At 40.9% G+C, this 20,831-nt stretch overlaps 1 protein-coding gene across 5 annotated transcripts in view; it reads right to left on the bottom strand.

Annotated features, from left to right (window-relative positions):
• The window catches only part of POC1B (POC1 centriolar protein B), a 164,625-nt gene that overhangs the window by 105,651 nt on the left and 38,143 nt on the right, over positions 1-20,831 (bottom strand). For all 5 annotated transcript variants that reach the window (XM_058673564.1, XM_058673563.1, XM_058673561.1 and 2 more), the window contains 6 exons: positions 17,216-17,323; positions 16,996-17,111; positions 14,720-14,853; positions 11,893-11,961; positions 9,222-9,368; positions 939-1,019 (listed from right to left, as the gene is read on the bottom strand). In XM_058673564.1, coding sequence (XP_058529547.1) covers positions 939-1,019; positions 9,222-9,368; positions 11,893-11,961; positions 14,720-14,853; positions 16,996-17,111; positions 17,216-17,323 — 655 coding nt within the window. The remainder of the gene's footprint in view (positions 1-938; positions 1,020-9,221; positions 9,369-11,892; positions 11,962-14,719; positions 14,854-16,995; positions 17,112-17,215; positions 17,324-20,831) is intronic.

Here is a 20,831-nt window from a genome sequence, read left to right on the forward strand (position 1 = left end):
TTCAGCTGCCTTCACTCGGTGCCAGTCACCAAGGCTGAGCCCTCCCAAGTGATGTGGGGGGCCTCTGTTGTGGCCTAAGCCTGAGGGAGCCTTTGCTAACAGTGCTTTCTAGGACAGCACAGCCTCAAAGTGGAACAGACCTCTGCAAAGTTCCTCCATCATAAATATTATTCCTGAGATCCACTGGGAGTTTGTAACGTCATCATGTCTGGGATTTTGTTGCTGTTGTTTTCTTTTCTTTTTCTGGCTACCCATGAAAAACTACCCAAATATTGAATTAAATCGACAACATAACAGTAGTGTTGTCAAAGACCGTGTTGTTCTTCGGATTTGTTTTTACGAGGTTCTCGCCGACTAGCAGGACCAACTACAATGATTTGCCCTGACAGACTAAGCAAACTCCTAAACTGAAAACCAGAACCTCTCTCTTCATTCTGAAACCACCGCATACACTGAATGAATAAAATATATGTGTGTATGTATGATATTTAAATAAACATTTGAAATATATAAAACATTCCTCAACTTTCATCAGAAGAGATTAACAGAAAGATACAAAAGAGAAGCTTTGAAGAAGTAAGCTTAGCATCTCTGAAAGACGAAGATAGCAGCAGGAGGTCTGCTCTGTGATGGAAGTAAAATGCTACTTGTGTCACACCTTGACAAATGAAACAGTGACTGTGGATTAGACTGAACTCCGGATTCTGGAAACCAAAGCATTTCTGGAAATGGGCACAGCTCCTCCTTGTGGCTGTGTAGGCACAATGTCTGCAGGGTTTTGCTACAGTATTAGGTTATCCATACAAGTGTTGAAGCATTTACCCCACATTTTATCCTCTCCCCTTGACACTTTTCCAAGAAAATGGATTACACCACATAACTAGATATCATCTAAATGCTAAAAAAAAAGAAGTCACAACATAAAAAAGCACACTTACTGTAGCAGAATCAAAAGAAAGCATGTCCACAACAGGGGGAGTTGAAATCTGCAAATCGATGACCTCAAGCTTTGGATTAATCTGTGTAAATGCATAAAGCAGTTAATGTGAGATTTTTATATCATAAGAAATTGGATGCTATTTGTAAAACCCTAGAAGGTATTTTCTTAATTCATTCTTATATTCATTGCAGTAAATACATTAATTTTATTCATTAAAATACATACAAACAGTTCACACTGCTTATTAGCCAACAGCTACTGATGTCAGTGAGGAGGGAGGATGAGAGCAGGGGTGGAGGAGATCCCCTTTATTATTCGCATGACAATAATATGATAGTAATAAAATATATTTTTAATTTTTTTAAAGATTTATTTATTTTATTATAAAGTCAGATATACAGAGAGGAGGAGAGACAGAGAGGAAGATCTTCCGTCCAATGATTCACTCCCCAAGTGAGCCGCAACAGGCCGATGCGCGCCAATCCGAAGCCGGGAACCAGGAACCTCTTCCGGGTCTCCCACGCGGGTGCAGGGTCTCAAAGCTTTGGGCCGTCCTCGACTGCTTTCCCAGGCCACAAGCAGGGAGCTGGATGGGAAGTGGAGCTGCCGGGATTAGAACCGGCACCCATATGGGATCCAGGGCGTTCAAGGTGAGGATTTTAGACGCTAGGCCACGCCGCCGGGCCCTATATTTTTAATTTTTAAAAAGAAAATTGTGACACAGTTGAATTTATCCAAGGATCAGTATAATTTACCTGTAAATGGATATCAAAAATAAAATGAAGCCCATCTCAAATATGCAGAAAAAAATCTGCTGCTCATTAAGACAAGAGGATGTGACAACTGGGGGTTGGTACTGTGAGGCAGTGTGCTGCGCTGCCAGCCGGCAACAATGGCATCCTTGTTGGATGCAGATGTGAGCTGCAGCTGCTCCATTTCTGATCCAGCTCCTGCTAACACACCTGGGGAAGCGGCAGAACACTGCCAGCCTTTTCCCCTCTGCCCAACTGGGAAGCCTGGATGGGGATTCAGGCTCCTGGACTCAGCTGGCCCAGCGCTGACTGTCCCAGCCACTTGGGGAGTGAACTGGAAGATAGAAGTCATTTCTTTCCTTGTCTCTCCCTCTCCAATTTTGCCTTTCAAATAAAGAAATTTTAGGGAAAAAAATGAAAATTGTCATTTATATATCATGTACTTAATCTATGGAGAAACCCCACAAGATCTATTGCCAAATCATTAGAGTAAGAATTTAGTAAAATTGCTAGATTCAAAGTCAACACACAAAACCTACTGCATTTGTAAATTTCAGCACACATTTAGAAGATGTGAATTAAACAAACAAAAACCACACATGGATTATAATACCATAAAAAATTCAAAAGACGTCAGAATAGCTATATAAAAATGTTTAAGGTCTTATTTTTAAAAAACGCTGGCAGGGCCCAGCATGATAGATAGCATAGTGGTTAAAGTCCTCGCCTTGAACCAGCCCCGGGATCCCATATGGTTGCCGGTTCTAATCCCAGCGCCCCACTTCCCATCCAGCTCCCTGCCTGTAGCCTGGGAAAGCAGTCTAGGACAGCCCAAAGCCTTGGTACCCTGCACTCGTATAGAAGACCCAGCATAGGCTCCTGGTTCCTGGCTTCAGATTGGCTCAGCTCCAGCCATTGCGGTCACTTGGGGAGTGAACCATTAGATAGAAGATCTTCCTCTCTATCTCTCCTCCTCTCTGTATATCTGCCTTTCCAATAAAAATAAATAAATCTTTTTAAAAAATGCTGGCACTAAAACAAGGTTCAAGTAAACAAGAAGCTAGTTATGCCTTAAAGAGCTCAAAAGTAGAGCACTTTATATATGAAAAATAAATAGAAAAGTGACAACACAAATCCAAGGAGGAAGGATGAAAACAGGCATAGCATCTGGGTCCCTGCTGAATGCTAACACAAACGACGACGGGGCAGGTAACTGGAGGATCTGAAAGCTACGCCAATGCCGCAGTGAAGGGCAGTCCATGTAAGGACATTTTGTAACCAGTAGTGAGAAAGACACTCCCAAACCACCAAAGCAAATTGGTAAGACAATAAACTGATGCATGCAACGGCACCAAAAAGCAGAATTTCTTTTTAACCATAGTCAACAATTAGCTAATGATGTAAGAGAAGTTATTATGATGTTTAAAATGGAAAAAGGACAGAATACTAAACTATATAACAAGATCCTACAAAACAATATGACAAGGACAATTCTCTCAAGAAAAAAGTTGCAGAAATGAAAACCTAGCAATTAATAAGTATATGAAGAGATGGTCAGAAATATTAGTCATGAGAAAAGTGAAAATTAAAGCAAAACATCACTCAGCACCTATGAGACTGCAAGAAGTTGAAATCTCAGTAATACTAACTTTGTTTATAGAAACATTATCAATAATGGCCAAAAAAAGAAAGAAATACAGCCGAACACATTAACAACAAAATAAGCTGTGGGGGAAACCACTTGTTACATTCAATAGACTATGAAGCAACTCTGAAAACAGCACAGTGATGTGTACCAACATATGAATACACAAATTCAGATGAATTTCAGGATTTTATGTTAAGTCAAAAGAAAGCAATTCATAGGAACAATTATTCAGTATGATTTATGTATATGACGTTCAATGTTCAAAAAAATAATAATTACTGCTTCAAGCATACAGAATAAAAATAAAGAAAAGCAAGAAAGGAACTATGTGGAATCAGAGAGGTCATTTCAGAATTTTAAAACTGAATCAGTCAGTATGCAATAAGGGCAGTGAAGACAGCAGAAAACTATCAAATGAATGGTATCAACCATAAGTGTATGCAAAAAAGCTCCGGAAGTGAGAAAGGCTTCCCAAGGAGAAAGCACAGCTTAACACAGATCCTTTAAAGGAAAAAAAAAAAAAACACGAAGATTTGGAAAAATCACAGCAAAAGCAGAGACATGGCCGTGAGTTGGCACACGGTGCTCAGCGTGGGTTCACCAGGTTGGTGCTGAGGTGGAGAGACAGACAAAGGGGGCAGGCACTACGGCGAGCGGGTCAGCCTGCTCTTTAGGGCAGCTGCACCCCACAGCAGAATGCCTGGGTTGGAGTTCTGCCTCTGTCTCCAGCCCAGCTTCCTGCCAATGCCCCAGGGAAGCCGCGCACGATGGCCCCATCACTCGGGGCCAGTGGACCTGCTGCTATTGCCTCAGCCTCACCCGTGCTGGCAGCATCTCCAGGCAGTGGAACAGCAGGTGGATGACTATTCTCTGTCTCTCCTTTTCATGCTGCCCTTCAAATAAATAAAGAAAAGGAGGAGGAGGGACAATTACAGTGGCTGAGAAAGGCCTAATCCTCAGGGCACAGAACGTTAAAGGCGAAAGTGTATTTTACGAAGTAAATCTGCTCCCAGAGACAAGAAGAAATGGAGAATTAGGAAACAATGATTTCATCTACTTTTCCCTGATCCTTGATCCTTTCCACCCTGGTCAATCCTGTAATCACCATCAAACAAATAAAATAAATTTAACATAAATAAATCTGAATCCAGTTACAAGGTGAAAAATGAATTTGACAGAGACAAACGGTGGCACTGAACACATCACACTGCACGGGGCCGAGGCCGGGGCGGCGGGGGGGGGGGAAGGGAGGGGGGCCGAGGCCGGGGCGGCGGGGGGGGGGGGAAGGGAGGGGGGCCGAGGCCGGGGCGGCGGGGGGGGGGGGGAAGGGAGGGGGGCCGAGGCCGGGGCGGCGGGGGGGGGGGGAAGGGAGGGGGGCCGAGGCCGGGGCGGCGGGGGGGGGGGGGAAGGGAGGGGGGCCGAGGCCGGGGCGGCGGGGGGGGGGGGGGGAAGGGAGGGGGGCCGAGGCCGGGGCGGGGGGGGGGGGGAAGGGAGGGGGGCCGAGGCCGGGGCGAGGGGGGGGGAAGGGAGGGGGGCCGAGGCCGGGGCGGGGGGGGGGGGAAGGGAGGGGGGCCGAGGCCGGGGCGGGGGGGGGGGCGGGGGGGGGGCGAGGCCGGGGCGACGAGGGCCGAAGCAGTGGCAATAGGAGAATGACTTTTAAAGTACTCAATATGCTTGGTAGTTATAGCTAAAATTTTAGAAATAATAACATTTTATGATTACTCAGCCAACTGTGTTAGCAATTACGATAGCCATGTCCAGCAACTGACACGATGCAGTAAGGAAGGGATGAACCTGTGCAAGGTGAAGCTGCGGGACTGTCAGCTCTGCCAGCCAGCACCTTTGCTTTTGCCTGACAGAGCCATAGAGCAGGGAACAAACACAGCCTCCTTGTGTCACCTCCCAGTCCATCCAGAGCAAGGCAGATGAAGAAACCCCACGTGACTAGTTTTCCTTCCAGGCCTAGGCTGGTTGTCCAGCTTGCAGATTCTATTCTCTTTTATCTACTGCCACCTAGTGTGCACATAGGGAATTGTTTCCCAGTGGAAATACAATAGGGTTTCACCATCAGATCAAAACTGCTAAACCATACCCACCGAAAAATCCCAGACTCTGCAAGAACTTGGGGAACTCATGATGAAGCCATTAGTATTTTCCTGCATTGTTGCCCAAGTTACTGGCACCTAAACTAAACACAGTTGTTTGGTAATGGAGCATTAAGATACTGAACAGGGAGCCTAAACTTGGATTTCTCAAAGGTACTAAGCCACATCCCACTCTTGATATTCTGTGTGGCCTTTACATAGAGAAGTTTATGAACAATCAACACCTCTACCACTAAACTCCATGTGACTTCCCTGGACTACAAGCTTCGGAAGGGCTAGGAATAGGCTAACTTGGTTCACTGCTGCATTCTTTAGAGCTAGGCAATGTCTAGCCCGCAGAAAGACTAATATCTGTTAACAGAATAAAATTTAAACTTCAGTTATATTGCAGCACCACATCAAAAATGATTAAAACTACAGAATGGAATTGGAGTGCCTAAGCTGAAATTCTAGTTTCAAGGTTTGACTTACATGAACCAATTTCTCACATGGATAAAAATTTCTAGGCAATGTGTGAATAATATGCAACTTATTTACAACATTTACAATGGTGTAGTATAAGCATTACTTTTACTACAATTACCATCATGTGATCTCTAAAGATTCAAAGGAACAGAAATACATACAGCATCAAGAACTGAGATATAACAGACAGACAAGTCATCATATTTGAAGGTGTAAATGGTAGTTTCCAATCTTATAAGATGACTGAGATAAAAACATATTTGAAGACGTAAACTGATCACCTGAGGTTTTCAATAATGATGATCAGACTACAATATTATAACGTCATATATAAATATCCAGTTAAATGATGTGTTCCTTTTGTTAAATACATAGAATTTGTATGTAACTTCGATACAGGCAATATCAAATGGCCACCAAAAAATTTTAAGCCATCCTAACAATTATTAATAAATTCTATTTAATCATAATCCCTTCTTCCAACATGCTTCAGTTCTCCTAGAATAACTGCTTTAATGCCTCAGTGTCACTAGGCTTCGTCGCCGTCTCAGAGAATGGCTCAGCTACCTTCCCATCAAAATGTGACAGACGAGAGGGACCTCTCAGGAGAACCACAGAAACGTATACAGATTTCTTTTCACAGACATTTTCCATGAACTTTCTAAACACTTCTTGGAAGTATGTACATTTTTTGGCTCTGTAATAGATTTGTTCTTTCATTCCATTTTCCAGGAGCTTTTTGAATTACCCCATTCCTTAATCAAAGCAACCATGAACACTAACAGAGAATTTAAATGGGTTTCATGGGACTGACTTCTGAAGAAGTCATTTATAATACCCAACAGTATATTACTAACTGCACTGTAACTCAATGATGAAAAATCAGTTTTTAAGAGAATTTTTTTAAGTGCACATGTGAAAACTATGGTTGAGAATGGTCTTGCCTGGCCTGGGTCATTCTGACCTAGCAACACAAAGCAATCTAGCTGGTTTTACAGCTTCCCGGCTGTACAGTCAGAGCACACAGGTACTCAGACAACTTGTTGACATTTTCAAGAAAGTCAAGCACTTCAAGCGGAAAGGGGCTGACAGCACATGGCTCCACCAAATACATCAGCAGGCCCAGGCCCAGCCAGCAGCTCCGCCCATGAGCAGAGCCTCCTCCTGCCCTGATCAAGCCCAGCAAAGCCACAGAGATGCTAGAACAGAAGCAGCAGAGACAGTAAACACAAGGGAAGGACAATCAAATTAAAACTAATTTCACGTAGATTTCATATGGACAGTCACACAGGGACTTCGAAACACGCATGGGGAATTCACGTCATCTTCTAATTCCGCCTTCTATGACCTTTGTGCCTTTGTGAAGCTCCCTTGTATGAGCATAAGGATTAACACACATCTGTAACTGTAGAAACAACAAATGTGAAGAGCATTAAACAAATATTGCATTCTTTTTTTTCAAAGAAATAAGAGGAAAAAAATGCTGATACTGGAAGCAGCATGAAACATAATAACACGTCAGAAGAACTAAAAGTTAGAAAGGATAAACTTGTAACAAGGAATAAGAAATCTACACTACCAAGGAAGAATTACTGCAAAATCCCAAGATACAGCTGGATTAAACAAAACCTAAGAAATGCTCCAAAAACAAAAAAAGACAAAGAAAAAAGGCATATACACACATGCACAAACTGAGACTAGCGGAAATACCTGAGACAATAGACAAGACCATGACAAAAGAAGCCAATATTACAGAAAGTAATTGGGGTGTTACAAAAACACAAAACAAATAGATACATAGGTAAGCGAGTATATACATATATTCTCATAGATAAACCATATAATAGAGACCACATACTGAGAAGCAAACTCATGTTGCAGGACACATCTCTGCTCCAAATACAAGGATTCCCAATGAAAATGTTAAATATGCTTTGACAGCATGACATTGGACTTTCTACCTTTGCCTATACCTACAATGCCATGGTGTACTTACATAGCAGAATGTTAAACCTGTAACTGTTACAAAAGGGCTATAGTACCATGATAATATGGGGGAAATGGTGGAAGAGGAGAGTGGGAAGACAGGAAGGGGAGGGGAAGGGAGGCATACTATACCAACAAAACTGTCATTAAAAACAATTAAAGAAAGAAAAAAAAATGAAGGTAACTGGGGTATAGGACAAAGCAGACCACAGAGGGGTGGGCCCATAGTCTGAATAAAAAATGTGGTTATAGTGCATTGTCACCCAGAACTCCAAACAGCTGCTTGAAAAGCAAATAAAGGCTCTGCTATGATTAAACAAAAAGTACTAAGTTTGAATGAACAGATTAACAAGGGAGAGTGATTTCTGATGTCAGCTCTTGGAAGAGAAAAAGTCTTAAAAAATCAGTGGAGACAGATTCATTTCAGAGAAGCATACAATAAAGATGAATTTTACTTGGGAGTCTCCTAGACTTAAATCTACAGGACAAAAGTAATCGTCAATAAGATGTACAGGTCCCCATTGCTAGGTTCCATGCCCCAAATCTGCTCTTTCACTGCCCAATCGGTTTTGTATTTTAGGGGCGGGGAGGGAGATGAGGGTGAAGGGACTACAGAAGGGTTTCAAAGTAGCTGACTCAATAACCAATATAAAAATCTTTACCCTGGGGCTGGCCATGTGTTGAAGTGAGTTCCACTGGTGACCTGGGACACTGGCATCATCATATGAGTGCCACTTGGAATCTTGGCTGTCCCACCTCTTATCCCTGCCAGTGCACTTGGGAAAACAGCCTAAGATCCTCCAAGTTCCTGGGCCCATGCATGCACTGGATGCAGTTCTAGGCTGCTGGCTCTAGCCTTGCCTATCCCCAGCCACTACAGCCATTAGGACAAATAAGCAAGTGGAAAGTGTGTGTGTGTGTGTATGTGTGTGTGTGTGTGTGTGTGTGTGTGTGTGTGTGTGTACAAATTCTTGCCCTCAGCCCTGTTCTCAACATAGTCATCATCTTATTTTCCTAAACATACTTAGATTATTGAAGCTAGTTCAGATTGCAGTCACCAGCAGCCTGGGATGTAAATTTCCATTCTCTATTACTTTCACCATAATTTTAAAGTTTGATTTCTAGGCCCATAAAAAATTTTAAGAACTTTATTACACACTATCTTGTGTGTGACTGTATTATTGGAAACAATTGGCTTGTTTCTTGATGTTCTACTGTTTTAAAGCAGAACTAGGTTTTGTATAAGTTGGAATAATTTCAAGCACCCAGTCGATAGAGTCCCAAAATAGGCATACAATGTAAGACAAACACACAGAAGCACTTACCTCAACAGTTTCAGTTCTCTCATGGGGATGTGGTGTTCTGGGGTAGATATCAAGAAGATGCGGTGTTGAATCCAATTGTAATCCTTTAACATTTCTTTTAGTATCTTTAGACTTGAAATCATCAAAGTTAGTTCTCCATAATAAGACCTATAAAAAATGTCAATGAAATTGGCAGTTATTGACCTGCATGTACGAAAGAACTTAGAAAAGCTCATGGAAAATGGAATTAAAAGGTTTATTTTGCCGCAGAATATTTCTAAATGTATGCACAGTTTTTTAAAATTTGAGGCACAGAGAGAAAGAAGGTGGAGGATTAGGGAGGCAGGGAAGGAAAAAAAGAAAAGAGGAACATGAAGAAAGAGGAGGAGCAGGGGACAGAGAGAAAGAGGGAGTAGGAGGAAGAGGACAGGGAGAAAGGAGAGAGGGGAAGGGGAAGTAGAAAAGAGAGATGTCTCGTCCGCTGGTTCACTCCTCCAGTGTGCCAGCGCCGCAGGGAGGCTGACCAGGGCTGAAGCGGGGAACTCAGATGAGGCCTCCCGCAAGGTGGCAGGAATTCAACTACTTGAGTCCTCGTGCTGACCTTCCAGGGTCTGCATCACAGGAAGCTGGTGTAGGGCAAACAGAGTGAGTACTGAACGCAGGCACCTGAAAAGGAGACTCAAGTGTCTTAGCCAGCATCCGAGTTGCTAAACCAGATGCCTACCCCTTGTGTGTGTGGGGGGGGGGGGTGTATAAATGGCAGTTTTCTTCCTTTTTTTTTTTTCAAAAATATGTATTTATTTATTTGAAGGGGAGAGTTGGAGAAGCGAAGAGCCAAGCAGCTTCATATAGTTCTCCTACATAGGTGGCAGAGGTTCAAGGCCACCTTCTGTTGATTTCTCAGGCACATTGGCAGGCAGCAGAATCAGAAGTGCAGCAGCTGCTTCTCACGCCAGCATCCTTACGGGGTGCTAGCACAGCGAGGCAGCTCAACACACTGTAAAACAGCACCGCCCTGATAATACGCATTTTTCATGAAACGTCTACAGATCCCTCATATGCATGAATTTCAAAAATTCTGCAGAATTAAACCACAGCCTGCAATTCCAGCATTCCACAAGGGCAATGGTTCAGTTCCTGCTGCTCCACTTATGATCCAGCTCCTTTTTAATATGCCTGGGAAAAGCAGTGGGAAGATAGCCCAAGTTCTTGGGCCTCTGCACCAATGTGAACGACCCAGATGTCCTCCTGGCTGCTGGCTTCCATGGAAGATCCTCTCTCTGTCTCTCCCTTTCTCTGTAATTCTGCCTTGAGAATAAACAAACTCAATTAAAAAAATTTTTTTTGCACCAAAATAAACTTGTAATTCCATTTTCCACAAACTTTTAAGTACCTTTGGTCAAGCAACAGAAGTGATTTTTAAAAAAATCTATAGAATGGCTATCAAAACAGAAACACTAGATGTGAGGTTGTTTTATAGAGTTTATTTAAAAGGTGAGCAATTCGCAGATACACGTGGGCCATCTGCAGGAACCGAGTGGGCAGGGAGGGGAAAGGTGGGAGAGAGAGATGGCTTCACCTTCACCTTGATGACCTCCCTGTTGCCAGGCCTCTCACAAGCCTGGAAAGGGTTACACGATATTACCCCTAAGTCCTGGATTAGAGCAAGTACATCCTAGGCAAGGGGACATTTGACTGACACAAACGCAAACAGCATTACCTAAGGCAGGGAGATACGGCTTCCGCTTCATGCCTGTCTCAATTCATTCTCTCCTCAGAGATGTCTGACCTTTATTCTTCAGGGCTGCTGACAGATGGAGACTCAATCCCATCTTCCATAGTTACTAATTGCTGGTTAGGGGCATAGGACTTGCATGTACAAGGTTTGGAAATCTCTCCTTATGTCATCTAATGGGCCATTTCATGAGCCAAAGTCACTAGACATGTTTAAACAAGGTTTCTATTTCTCAATACTTCATTTAGGCATGGAGATTCAGCATTTCAACTAACCTCCTAATTTGGCTTAAGATCTGTATTAAGAAAATATCTTTTAACTCCTCTTATTCAAAGCCCAACAAATCCATTATCTACTTTATTCAATAAATTTAGTTACAGGTGATTTTTAGTCATTTCAAATACAGATTTGCTACTATGCAAGTTTTAAAAACTATCAAAACTGGCACCATTCCAGCTTTCAGATAGCAGACTTCCTGGCACTGAACTAACATGGAAACTCTATGATAATCATCTTATCAACATAGACCAGCTAGTTGTAAAAAATCTTAGCTGAGGGGCCCGGCGGCGTGGTCTAGCAGCTAAAGTCCTCGCCTTGAACGCCCCGGGATCCCATATGGGCGCCGGTTCTAATCCCGGCAGCTCCACTTCCCATCCAGCTCCCTGCTTGTGGCCTGGGAAAGCAGTTGAGGACGGCCCAATGCATTGGGACACTGCACCCGCGTGGGAGAACCGGAAGAGGTTCCTGGTTCCCGGCTTCGGATCGGCGCACACCGGCCCGTTGCGGCTCACTTGGGGAGTGAATCATTGGATGGAAGGTTTTCCCCTCTGTCTCTCCTCCTCTCTGTATACCCGGCTTTCCAATAATAATAAAAAATCTTTAAAAAAAAAATCTTAGCTGAGGTCAATAATTCTTTTATCCAGACTGACTTAACAGGAAGTCAAATGATTTACAAACCTGTGTGTCTGCACCCCCTGATGAAAACAGCTCTCCATTTTTTGAAAATGAAACAGTATAGACAGGACCCTGTGAAATAAATAGATAGCAAATTAAAAAGTATTTGATAATGCCTTCTCATTGTTAAGAGAACTAAAAGTACCAATTGCTAACTTCTGGAATAAATCTGGTTTTAAATATATGTATAATAAATATACGTGTATGTATGTATCTAAATACATACATTTAAATATATATAATATTTTTTAGTTGAGTTAGTGTTTATATATTTATGTATAAAATGTATGATACATATATGTGTACATATATACATTTAATGCATGCATACATAATACTTGTTATCAACTAATGTTGGCAGAATAATCAAAAAATCAAACAAATTATACATACAAATTATGATTACCATAAATACTCAACACTAAATGAATAAGAATACCAAAAATTTATTTTTTTCTTAAAGAAAAGTTCGCCTATGTGCAAGCCTTAAAGAATTTCTGTTAAGATTCTTCTGGGTGTGAGCTATATTCAGCAAACCAATTACTAGCAGAAACTGTGAGATAAATATGTAAGTAATGGTGGCTATCTAAATAAAGGCCATTTCCTGACTATGATTGAGTTCACCAAGCCTCCTAACATGTAGGAAGAGATCAAGTCCTTCAAAATTTAATAGCATGGCCTGACACAATGGCTCAATTGGTTAATCCTCTGCCTGCAAGCACTGGCATCCCATACGGCTGCCAGTTCATGTCCCAGCTGCTCCATTTCCCATCCAGCTCTCTGCTTATGGCCTACGAAAGTGGTAGAGGATGGCCCTAAACCTTGGAAACCCATGCCCATGCAGAAGACCTATAGGAATCTCCTAGCTTCAGATCAGTTCAGCTCTGGCCACTGAAGCCATCTGGGGAGGGATGAAGCAGCAGATGGAAGATCTTTGTGTCTGTTCAAACGCAGAGCATAGATGAGAGGGCTGTAACTGATCACAGCTACAAGCACAGTGAATCAGAGGAAGAATGAGTGACGGGGGGCCAGTTGGAAAAGTGCTGCCAGCCCTAGCTGAGAGTCCAGAAGAAGCTGAAATTGAACAACTGCTGCAGCCTTGGACAGGCCTGCACCTGGCACAGTCACAGCATGGACAACCTTGAGCTCCCTTTTTCAGACAGGGTAGGAGTAGTATTTCTCATCTCAGAAATATAAAGAGTTTGTTTTCAGAATGGCATTAATCTATGCAAGAAAACTTTTAGGAAAAACATTTTGTGTTTTTATATACAGCATCTGTCACATTTAAGTTACTACAGCTTCATAAATACCTTCACCCCCAGACTGTGACAAATTCCATCTTCATGTGTAACATTTTCTTCCTAGAATATTGCGTTTATTTTTTTTAATTTTACTTCCTTTGTGGAAATGTTTCAATCCTTGGTCTCTTCTACAGGCTGAGTTGATTCAACCTACAGTCCAGGCCACGTACGTATCTGAGCTGGTTAGTAGGTACTTCGGCTGCACCCAACACTGCTATGGGGCAACTGATAAGCAAAGGAAGGATATACAGAGGTAGAAAGAAACCTGACTCTCGTAGACCACAACACCGATTCCATTTCTACATCAAAAAAAAAAAAAAAAACCTCATACTTGGATAACAGGAAGCATCTTCTGCATCATTCTGAAAAAAATGCATCCTAAAAATTTTTCAGAATTTTGAATATTTATTCAGAAGGGGGAATAGTTATAAACGTATGTATCTGTCTAATGTATTCTACAGCAGGTGGGAGTGAGGATGGTAATATTTTTGAACAGGCTCAATAAATAGCACACTACTTCTTTGGGTTCCTAAACCAGTTGAGAAATAACACAAAGGTATAAGGCATTTAAGGGCCCAAATATCACATTCTAGCTAATAAATGCTTACAGAAAGCCAGTGTGCTTCTATCTGTAAAGCAAATGGGCTTTCAAGAATGGACATGCTGAGCTCTACATCATGTTTGCCAACCTCATTACAGGCAACTCTGGACCATGGCAGGTTTCCCTGCATGAAGTGTCAGCAGAAAGCAGTAAGGAATGGGCTCTGGCGAACGGGTTGTAAAACAGAATACACAGGACTATGCATGTCAGATTTTTCTGAGGCCAACATTGTGGCATAACAAGTTAGGCTGTCACTTGCAATGCTATATGCCAAATGGGTACCAATTCGAGTCTTTGCTGTTCTGGTTCAGGTCTAGCTCCCTGCTAATACATCTGAGAAAGCAGTGGAGGATGGTCCAAGTTCCTGGGCCTACACCACCTACACGAGACTCAGACGTGGCTCATGGTTCCTGACTTCAGCCTGGCTCACCTCTAGGGAATGAGCCGACAGAAAAGTGAGGCTCTTTGTCACACACTCTCTCTGTGCAACACTACAGAAACTAAATAAAATAGATCTTAAAAAAGTATCTCCTTCTAACCTCACTAACTGGATCAAAGAAAAGAGCAAGTAAGGCTAAGAGAGGCTGAGTGTCAGAGCTGTTAAGATAGACTCTATGTCGGGGAAAAGTCAGAAGTGGGGCGAGTTCACCCATCACCACTCAGCCAATCTTCACTACCCACCAATGAAGACAGCCATGGCGGTGATGAGTTTAATGGCCATTAAAAGACATATGGGTTTCAACAAGAATTACAAAAAATGGTATTTCTATGAATTACCTCCAGAGAAAGAAAACCCAGCCTTGAAGTAAAACATTTTAGTGAAATCACCGATGTTGTGCTGTTTGTGAAAATAATAAAGGAAAATAACAAAATGGAGCAATTAAACATATATATGTAATATAAAAAATATAAATGTTAATGTTCCTACCGTATGCCCTTGAAGTGTATATATGAGTCTTCCTTCCAAGAGGTCCAGAATCTTGAGTGTGCCATCTGAAGAAGCAGTGATGAGGAAGTTACCCGAAGGATGGAAGGACAGGCAGTTGACTCCACCACTGTGAACTAATTAGTAGAAAACCAAAGCAAAGATTCAGGAGCCAATTCTTTTTTACAATGACACATGACCTTAATATTTAACAACTGCTCAGAGAGCAAATAATTTTAAAGATGTCCCTTTGCCTTATTAGCAATGTTACACTGAAAATAAGAATCTGTTAGAGGAATGTCTCAAAATTATATGCAGATAATTAAAACAAACATTTTGGTGTCATACAATAGTAACTTTCAGTTCACGAAACCAAGTAACTTGAACATTAAGACAAAGTCATGCTTAGTCTTTCTGATCACTGAACTATGCAGTGCTAAGATATACTGACACTATAACCAACAGCTAATTACTATCAGCTCATATAAGGTATATAACAATCTAACCTTAAATTAGATTGAATAACTAATTAGCAGCATGGGATTAACAAGTAAGGAGTTTGGAGGTACATTGGGAGATGGGCAGGTCCTGCCATCAGGTTTGACAACTCACTTCTGGACACCGTCCTTCCAGTAGGAGACAGTACAACACAGTGATCAAAAGTGCACATTAATTTCTGTATGGTAGACATTCTTATGGGAGTTAGGTGGAACCTCACTGTGGGTTTTAATTGCATTTCCCTTAAGGCTAGATGCTGGTAACAATGTTGCTAAAGGACTACACTACTGAAATAATATGGGAAAAAATGGTTGGGAGTGGCGGATGAATGGGAGGGTGGAGAGGGGATCCCTTGTTGCCTATAAAACCACACCATGAAAAAAAAAGATGTAAAAACACAACTAATCAAAAGTGATTAATGTGCTATTATAAAAATTTGGAAAATCATAAGGGGGAAATAAGGATATAAGGAGGAGAAAGGAACCCCTACGCTTTTAAATCTGTACCATGAAAAATGTGAACTTGGGCTGGCTCCATAGTCTAGTAAGTTAAACCTCAGCCCACAATACCAGCATCTTCTATGGGTGTCAATTGTGTCCTGGCTGCTCCGTTTCTGGACCAGCTCCCTGCATATGGCCTGGGAAAGCAGCAGAGGATGGTTCAGACTCCTGAACCCAGGTGGGAGACCAGAGGCTCCTGCCTCTGCTTTCTGATTGACTCAGCTCCAGCAGCTGTGGCCACCTGGGAAGTGACGTAATGCATAGCAGACCTCTCCTTCTCCTGCTCTCTGTACATTTACTTGCAAATAAGTGAATCTTTTACAATGTGAAATCTACTCATTTTGTACAATTTTAAAAATAAATGCAAAAAAGTGTTCTTTCATGAACTTTGTACATGAAAATCCACAAGTCAATTTTGTCAAGTTTTTGAGAAAGGAACTTACCTTTCCTAAACTTCAATTTCCCTATCTTTAATACTGGGGTTATTATAATGCCTATTAGCCATATTCTGAAGATTTATCACAATGTCTGCTATACATTAAACACTGAATAAGTGATAATGATTATTGTGGATTTTATATAAATCCAACAAAATCAAAGAAAATCATGTCACTTTACTTTCAAATATATAGGCACAGCAGGAAGGTTTTCTCTAGCCATTGTAACACTTGAATCTGTGCTTAGTTTACCCCATGATGCAGAATTCAGTGTGTCACTATCCTTCATTTCTCACACAGTGCAGACAACTAGCTTGAAAACCTCAGAGCGACTATTTTTTTAAACAGTTATAACATCATTGTAAGAGTGTTCCACATCTTTCCTCCCTTATTTTGCTGCTGATGGATGCTAACTGTACTATTCTCTAGTCAGTTAAAAGACTCATGGACCCTCACCAGGAGAGCAAAACCCAGCAGTTAAGATGCTGATGAACAGTGACAACACCCACGTGCCATACCATAGAGCCTGGGTTCCATGCCCACCCTTGACTCCAACTTCCTGCCAATGTAAACAGTGATGGCACAAGCAATACATTCCCACTCCCCACACGGGAGACCTGGGTTGAACTCCCTAATCCTGGCTTCAGCCCAGCCCTTTGCAGGTCTGCGAGGAGTGCACCAGATGATGGGAAACCTCATTTTACAACTTTCCTCTTCACATCTTAAACAAAAAATCAAGTCAAATCAATAACAACAAAAGACAGCCAAACCAGCCCAAGAAAAACTGGCCATTCCCAAAGAGGACAAGTTAACAATGAAATGTGTGTGTCCAGGAAATTGTTACCTTGATAATGCTGCAGTAGTTTATTCATCCTTAAATCCCAGATTTTCACAGTGTGATCAGAACCTGCTGAAGCTATGCACGTACCACTAGGGTTAAAATCCACAAAATTTGCAAACCTAGGGAAAAAACATAAATCTTGGCTCAGTATTTGAATTTTTCTTTCATTTGTTATAATTCTCCTTAGAAAATTCACTCATAAAAATAAAGAGAATGAACTTACCCCACTGAGTCTGAGAAGTTCTTAACACACTGCTTATTTGTACTGTCCCAAATTTTAACAGTTTTATCCTCACTACATGACACAATTAGCCTTCCATCAGGTGAAAATCTGGAGAGCAAGACAAAGAAAGAGTCTCATTGTTAAAGGGTCTTGACAATTATCACTCTCACTTCCAGTTCACATATAAGTCAGTATGCATTAATCACCCAAGGCCTACTTTTACTACATCGTAAAGTGACAGTCCGCACCCAACATCTTTTCAGCTAAACATCATCATGACAAAAACAAATCACACAAAGATCAAATACACTATAAAGCCTGGCCCTGTGTGAGCTGCAGCGTGCACCCAATGGACATCTGTTCTCGAATCTTCTTCTGTCCATTTAGCCAAGAAGAATGACATACCAGACTTACCAAAAGTGGGGAAGTTTGATAAGTCAAAATTGAAGAAAACCAATACTTAAGAAAAAAATATTCTTCCACTAAAGGAAACTATACAGCAGGAGAGTCCATTCAAACATTGTAAAATGAGAATCTTCCAAAAGCAAATTTCAACACTGTCTCAGAGTCCTGGCTTTGGGCTTCTCTTCTGTAAACCTGTCTTCCTAAAATGTAAGGCATACTCTATTTCTTATTGTCTATATTCCCTTGCAAAGAGTTCAGGAGTATTTCTTGTTCCATGAAGTTCATTTTACACTTCCCATTTCCAAGTGGTACATGCTGTCAGGGTCACCACTGATGACTTCCGTGTGAGTAGTCTTTGTGTCCCTTTGGGATAAACCAGTTTAACCTTCCACAATGGATACTTCCAGTGCTCACACCTTTCACAGTCACATGGGTTTACAGCTTCTCAGGGCTGGTTTCGTTTCTAATGTAAGAATAAAATTCTAACTGTAAGTACTTAAAACACACACACACACACACTATGGAGACTAATCAAAGTTTCTGTTTTTCTTTTACTCTTCCATTCAAATTTTTAGTTGTATTTAGTGCTCTACGAAGTTTTTGATTCAATTCTGCACCAACTACTTTATTTGTACTGTCCCAAGTTTTAAGTTTACTTTTCCAAACCAACTACTTTAAAAGCATCTATGTGATCTGTGTGAAGTATTTTATTCCATTTTGTTTCAGGATTCAAGAGAGCCTTCATTACTCATCCTACCAACCCTATGGGGAAGCATTTTTTCTTAAGAGCTGGTGTGCTAAGAATTAAAGTTAAGTTAAATCACCAACACAAAAACCTAACTTTCCAAGTCTCTAGCTTCTTAGGCTTTGGGAGTCAGAGCGCTCCAACGGGCTGAAAACAGGACAGTTTGCTTACACAGAACAGAAATTCCTTCATGACACTACTATCACCCCACTAAAAAGCAAGAGAGAAATCTCAGACATCATTTTCACTGTTTTATTCTTTTTATTCCCTTAAGAATAGAATCTTTTCAAGGATCTTTTATAACTCTAAATGTTCAAGAGCAAGTCATCACATAGAAAGTGAAAAACTAGACTATTAAGCTATAATTAGTATTTTTATTACTAATATCTTAGCAATAACAAAACCAAAAAAAGACATATCTAGGTCACAGGCTAAAGCTATTTGATTTTACTTCTAGACTCCCTCTATGCCCAGTCAAGATTACTTTAAGTGATCAACTCAGGGTGTGGAATAGAACTGAATGCTTTTCTTTTTGTTTTCCCTCCTGGCAAGCCTGGCCTAAAAATAACTATTATTTACAGAAACTATGAATATAGCATTTACGGACTCACCACATGAAAAACAAAGAAACCAAAAAAAGACACACAGGTGCTTAGTTAAGTCCTGTGTGAAATACTCTGAAAAAATTCTAGAAACTAACTTTGCAAAGGAAACCTTCCCATGGCAGGTAGTTTATTCTGATCTTATAATAACAAGTAATATTGTATTAATCCTGTCCTCCAAAAAATAAGTGAGGAATATTCAAATGTAAAAGACAATATCATAGAAAATGTTTCAGATAGAGAAAACTTACATTAAACAGATTCTGGGTAGGAAAAAAAATCGATTCAGTATCCCCATGAAAATAAAGTTTTCCTAATAATGATAAACAGTTAATACAGTAGATCAAATTATGTTTCATACTAAGCCTAGATTAAGATAATCACTTAATGAGAATATTTTGAATAACAAAATATTTAAATTTCTAGATGATTCTTCAATTTGAGAAAGCAAAGATGAAGCAAAATAGTAGAATAATTCAATGATTGTAAAGTACAAAAACATTCCACATCATCACCACACCATCAGCACATCCAAGTTTTTGAACTTTACGTCCTACAGCAGTTCTTAATGCTTTACTTTCTAGAAACCCATTTATTCTCCAAAGGAACCATATATAAAACAGCTCTTACTGTTTAGTTCAATTTCAAGAAGAATAACTAGAGGATCTGTAATTGTCAGAGTCACAGTCATAGGCGAGGGCTGGAATTGAGCCATGAAACATGTGGCTTAAGACTGATGAAAAGGAAGGTTTCTTCTGCTGGTCAAATGATTTAGATCCCAGAAGGTTCTGTGTGGTTTCTGTGGTTTCTAAAGCGAGGGGAACTAAGAGGTAGGACTCTTACAAGGCTACTAACCATTCTTCAATTAAAAACTCATGTGTACTGCTACGGTCCCTAAATAAAGCAGACATTGTTCCCAGCCTTGCAAAGTTTGTGGGAAGACACATGTTCATGGATTCATTCAATGATTTGCTGAGTAACTGCCAGGATTCAGCACTGGGCACTGCCCTTGGTAACAGGCATATAGGAATATGGATATAAGAACATGGAATATAAAATATAAGGAATAAAGTAACAGGAATAATCTACCTGCCCTCTGGCTGGCAGGGTAACACAGCAAGTTAAGGCACTGCCTGCGATACCAGTATGCCATAGGTGTGCTTAATCCTGGCTGTCCAGCTTCTCATCCAGTTCCCTACTAATGTGCTTCTCTGTCTTTCTGCCTTTCAAATAATCTTTTTTTTATAAGTTTATAAGAAAAATATCTATCCTTATTAGATTTTTCTTGTAGTGAGAAGGAAGGAAACAGGGCTCAAAAAATATTAACAGTTTTGATTGAAGAAACATTACAAAAACCTGGCATTTCGCTAGCAGAAGTTCCATAGAATAAAATTTTAAACAAACTTACAAATAAGGAAAAGCACTAAGTTATCCTGGGGCAACCTAAAAACTCATCCTGAGCGGGAGGGTCCACAACCTAGGAGAAAACCCCAGTGCTGAAGAAATGAAAGGGACTGGCACAAAGCTGGTACCAGAATTGGAGAAGTTTGTCACCTCGAAATTCACACAACCAACAGGACTCAAGGTTAAGGGCCTCCAGCCCAGGGCACTACATAATAACTACTGCATACAACCTGACCCTGAGAATGGCAGTTCCTATTGCCTCCTCCTCCTTATGTTAATTAGATACATGAAAAATGGCTTAGCACTAATTGCACCAGCTTCTTTTTGCCCTATCTTTGATCAAGAAAAGACTCCTACTTGTTACGGTTAAATAACACCTAACTGAACTGTTAATTTTAAGGATGTTAAGAGGATTTAAAAAAATACCAAGACATTAGTAGATTTCTGATTCTATCTCAGT

This window comes from Ochotona princeps, chromosome 15 (assembly GCF_030435755.1).
Source record: "Ochotona princeps isolate mOchPri1 chromosome 15, mOchPri1.hap1, whole genome shotgun sequence".
In the NCBI taxonomy this organism is placed as follows: domain Eukaryota; kingdom Metazoa; phylum Chordata; class Mammalia; order Lagomorpha; family Ochotonidae; genus Ochotona; species Ochotona princeps.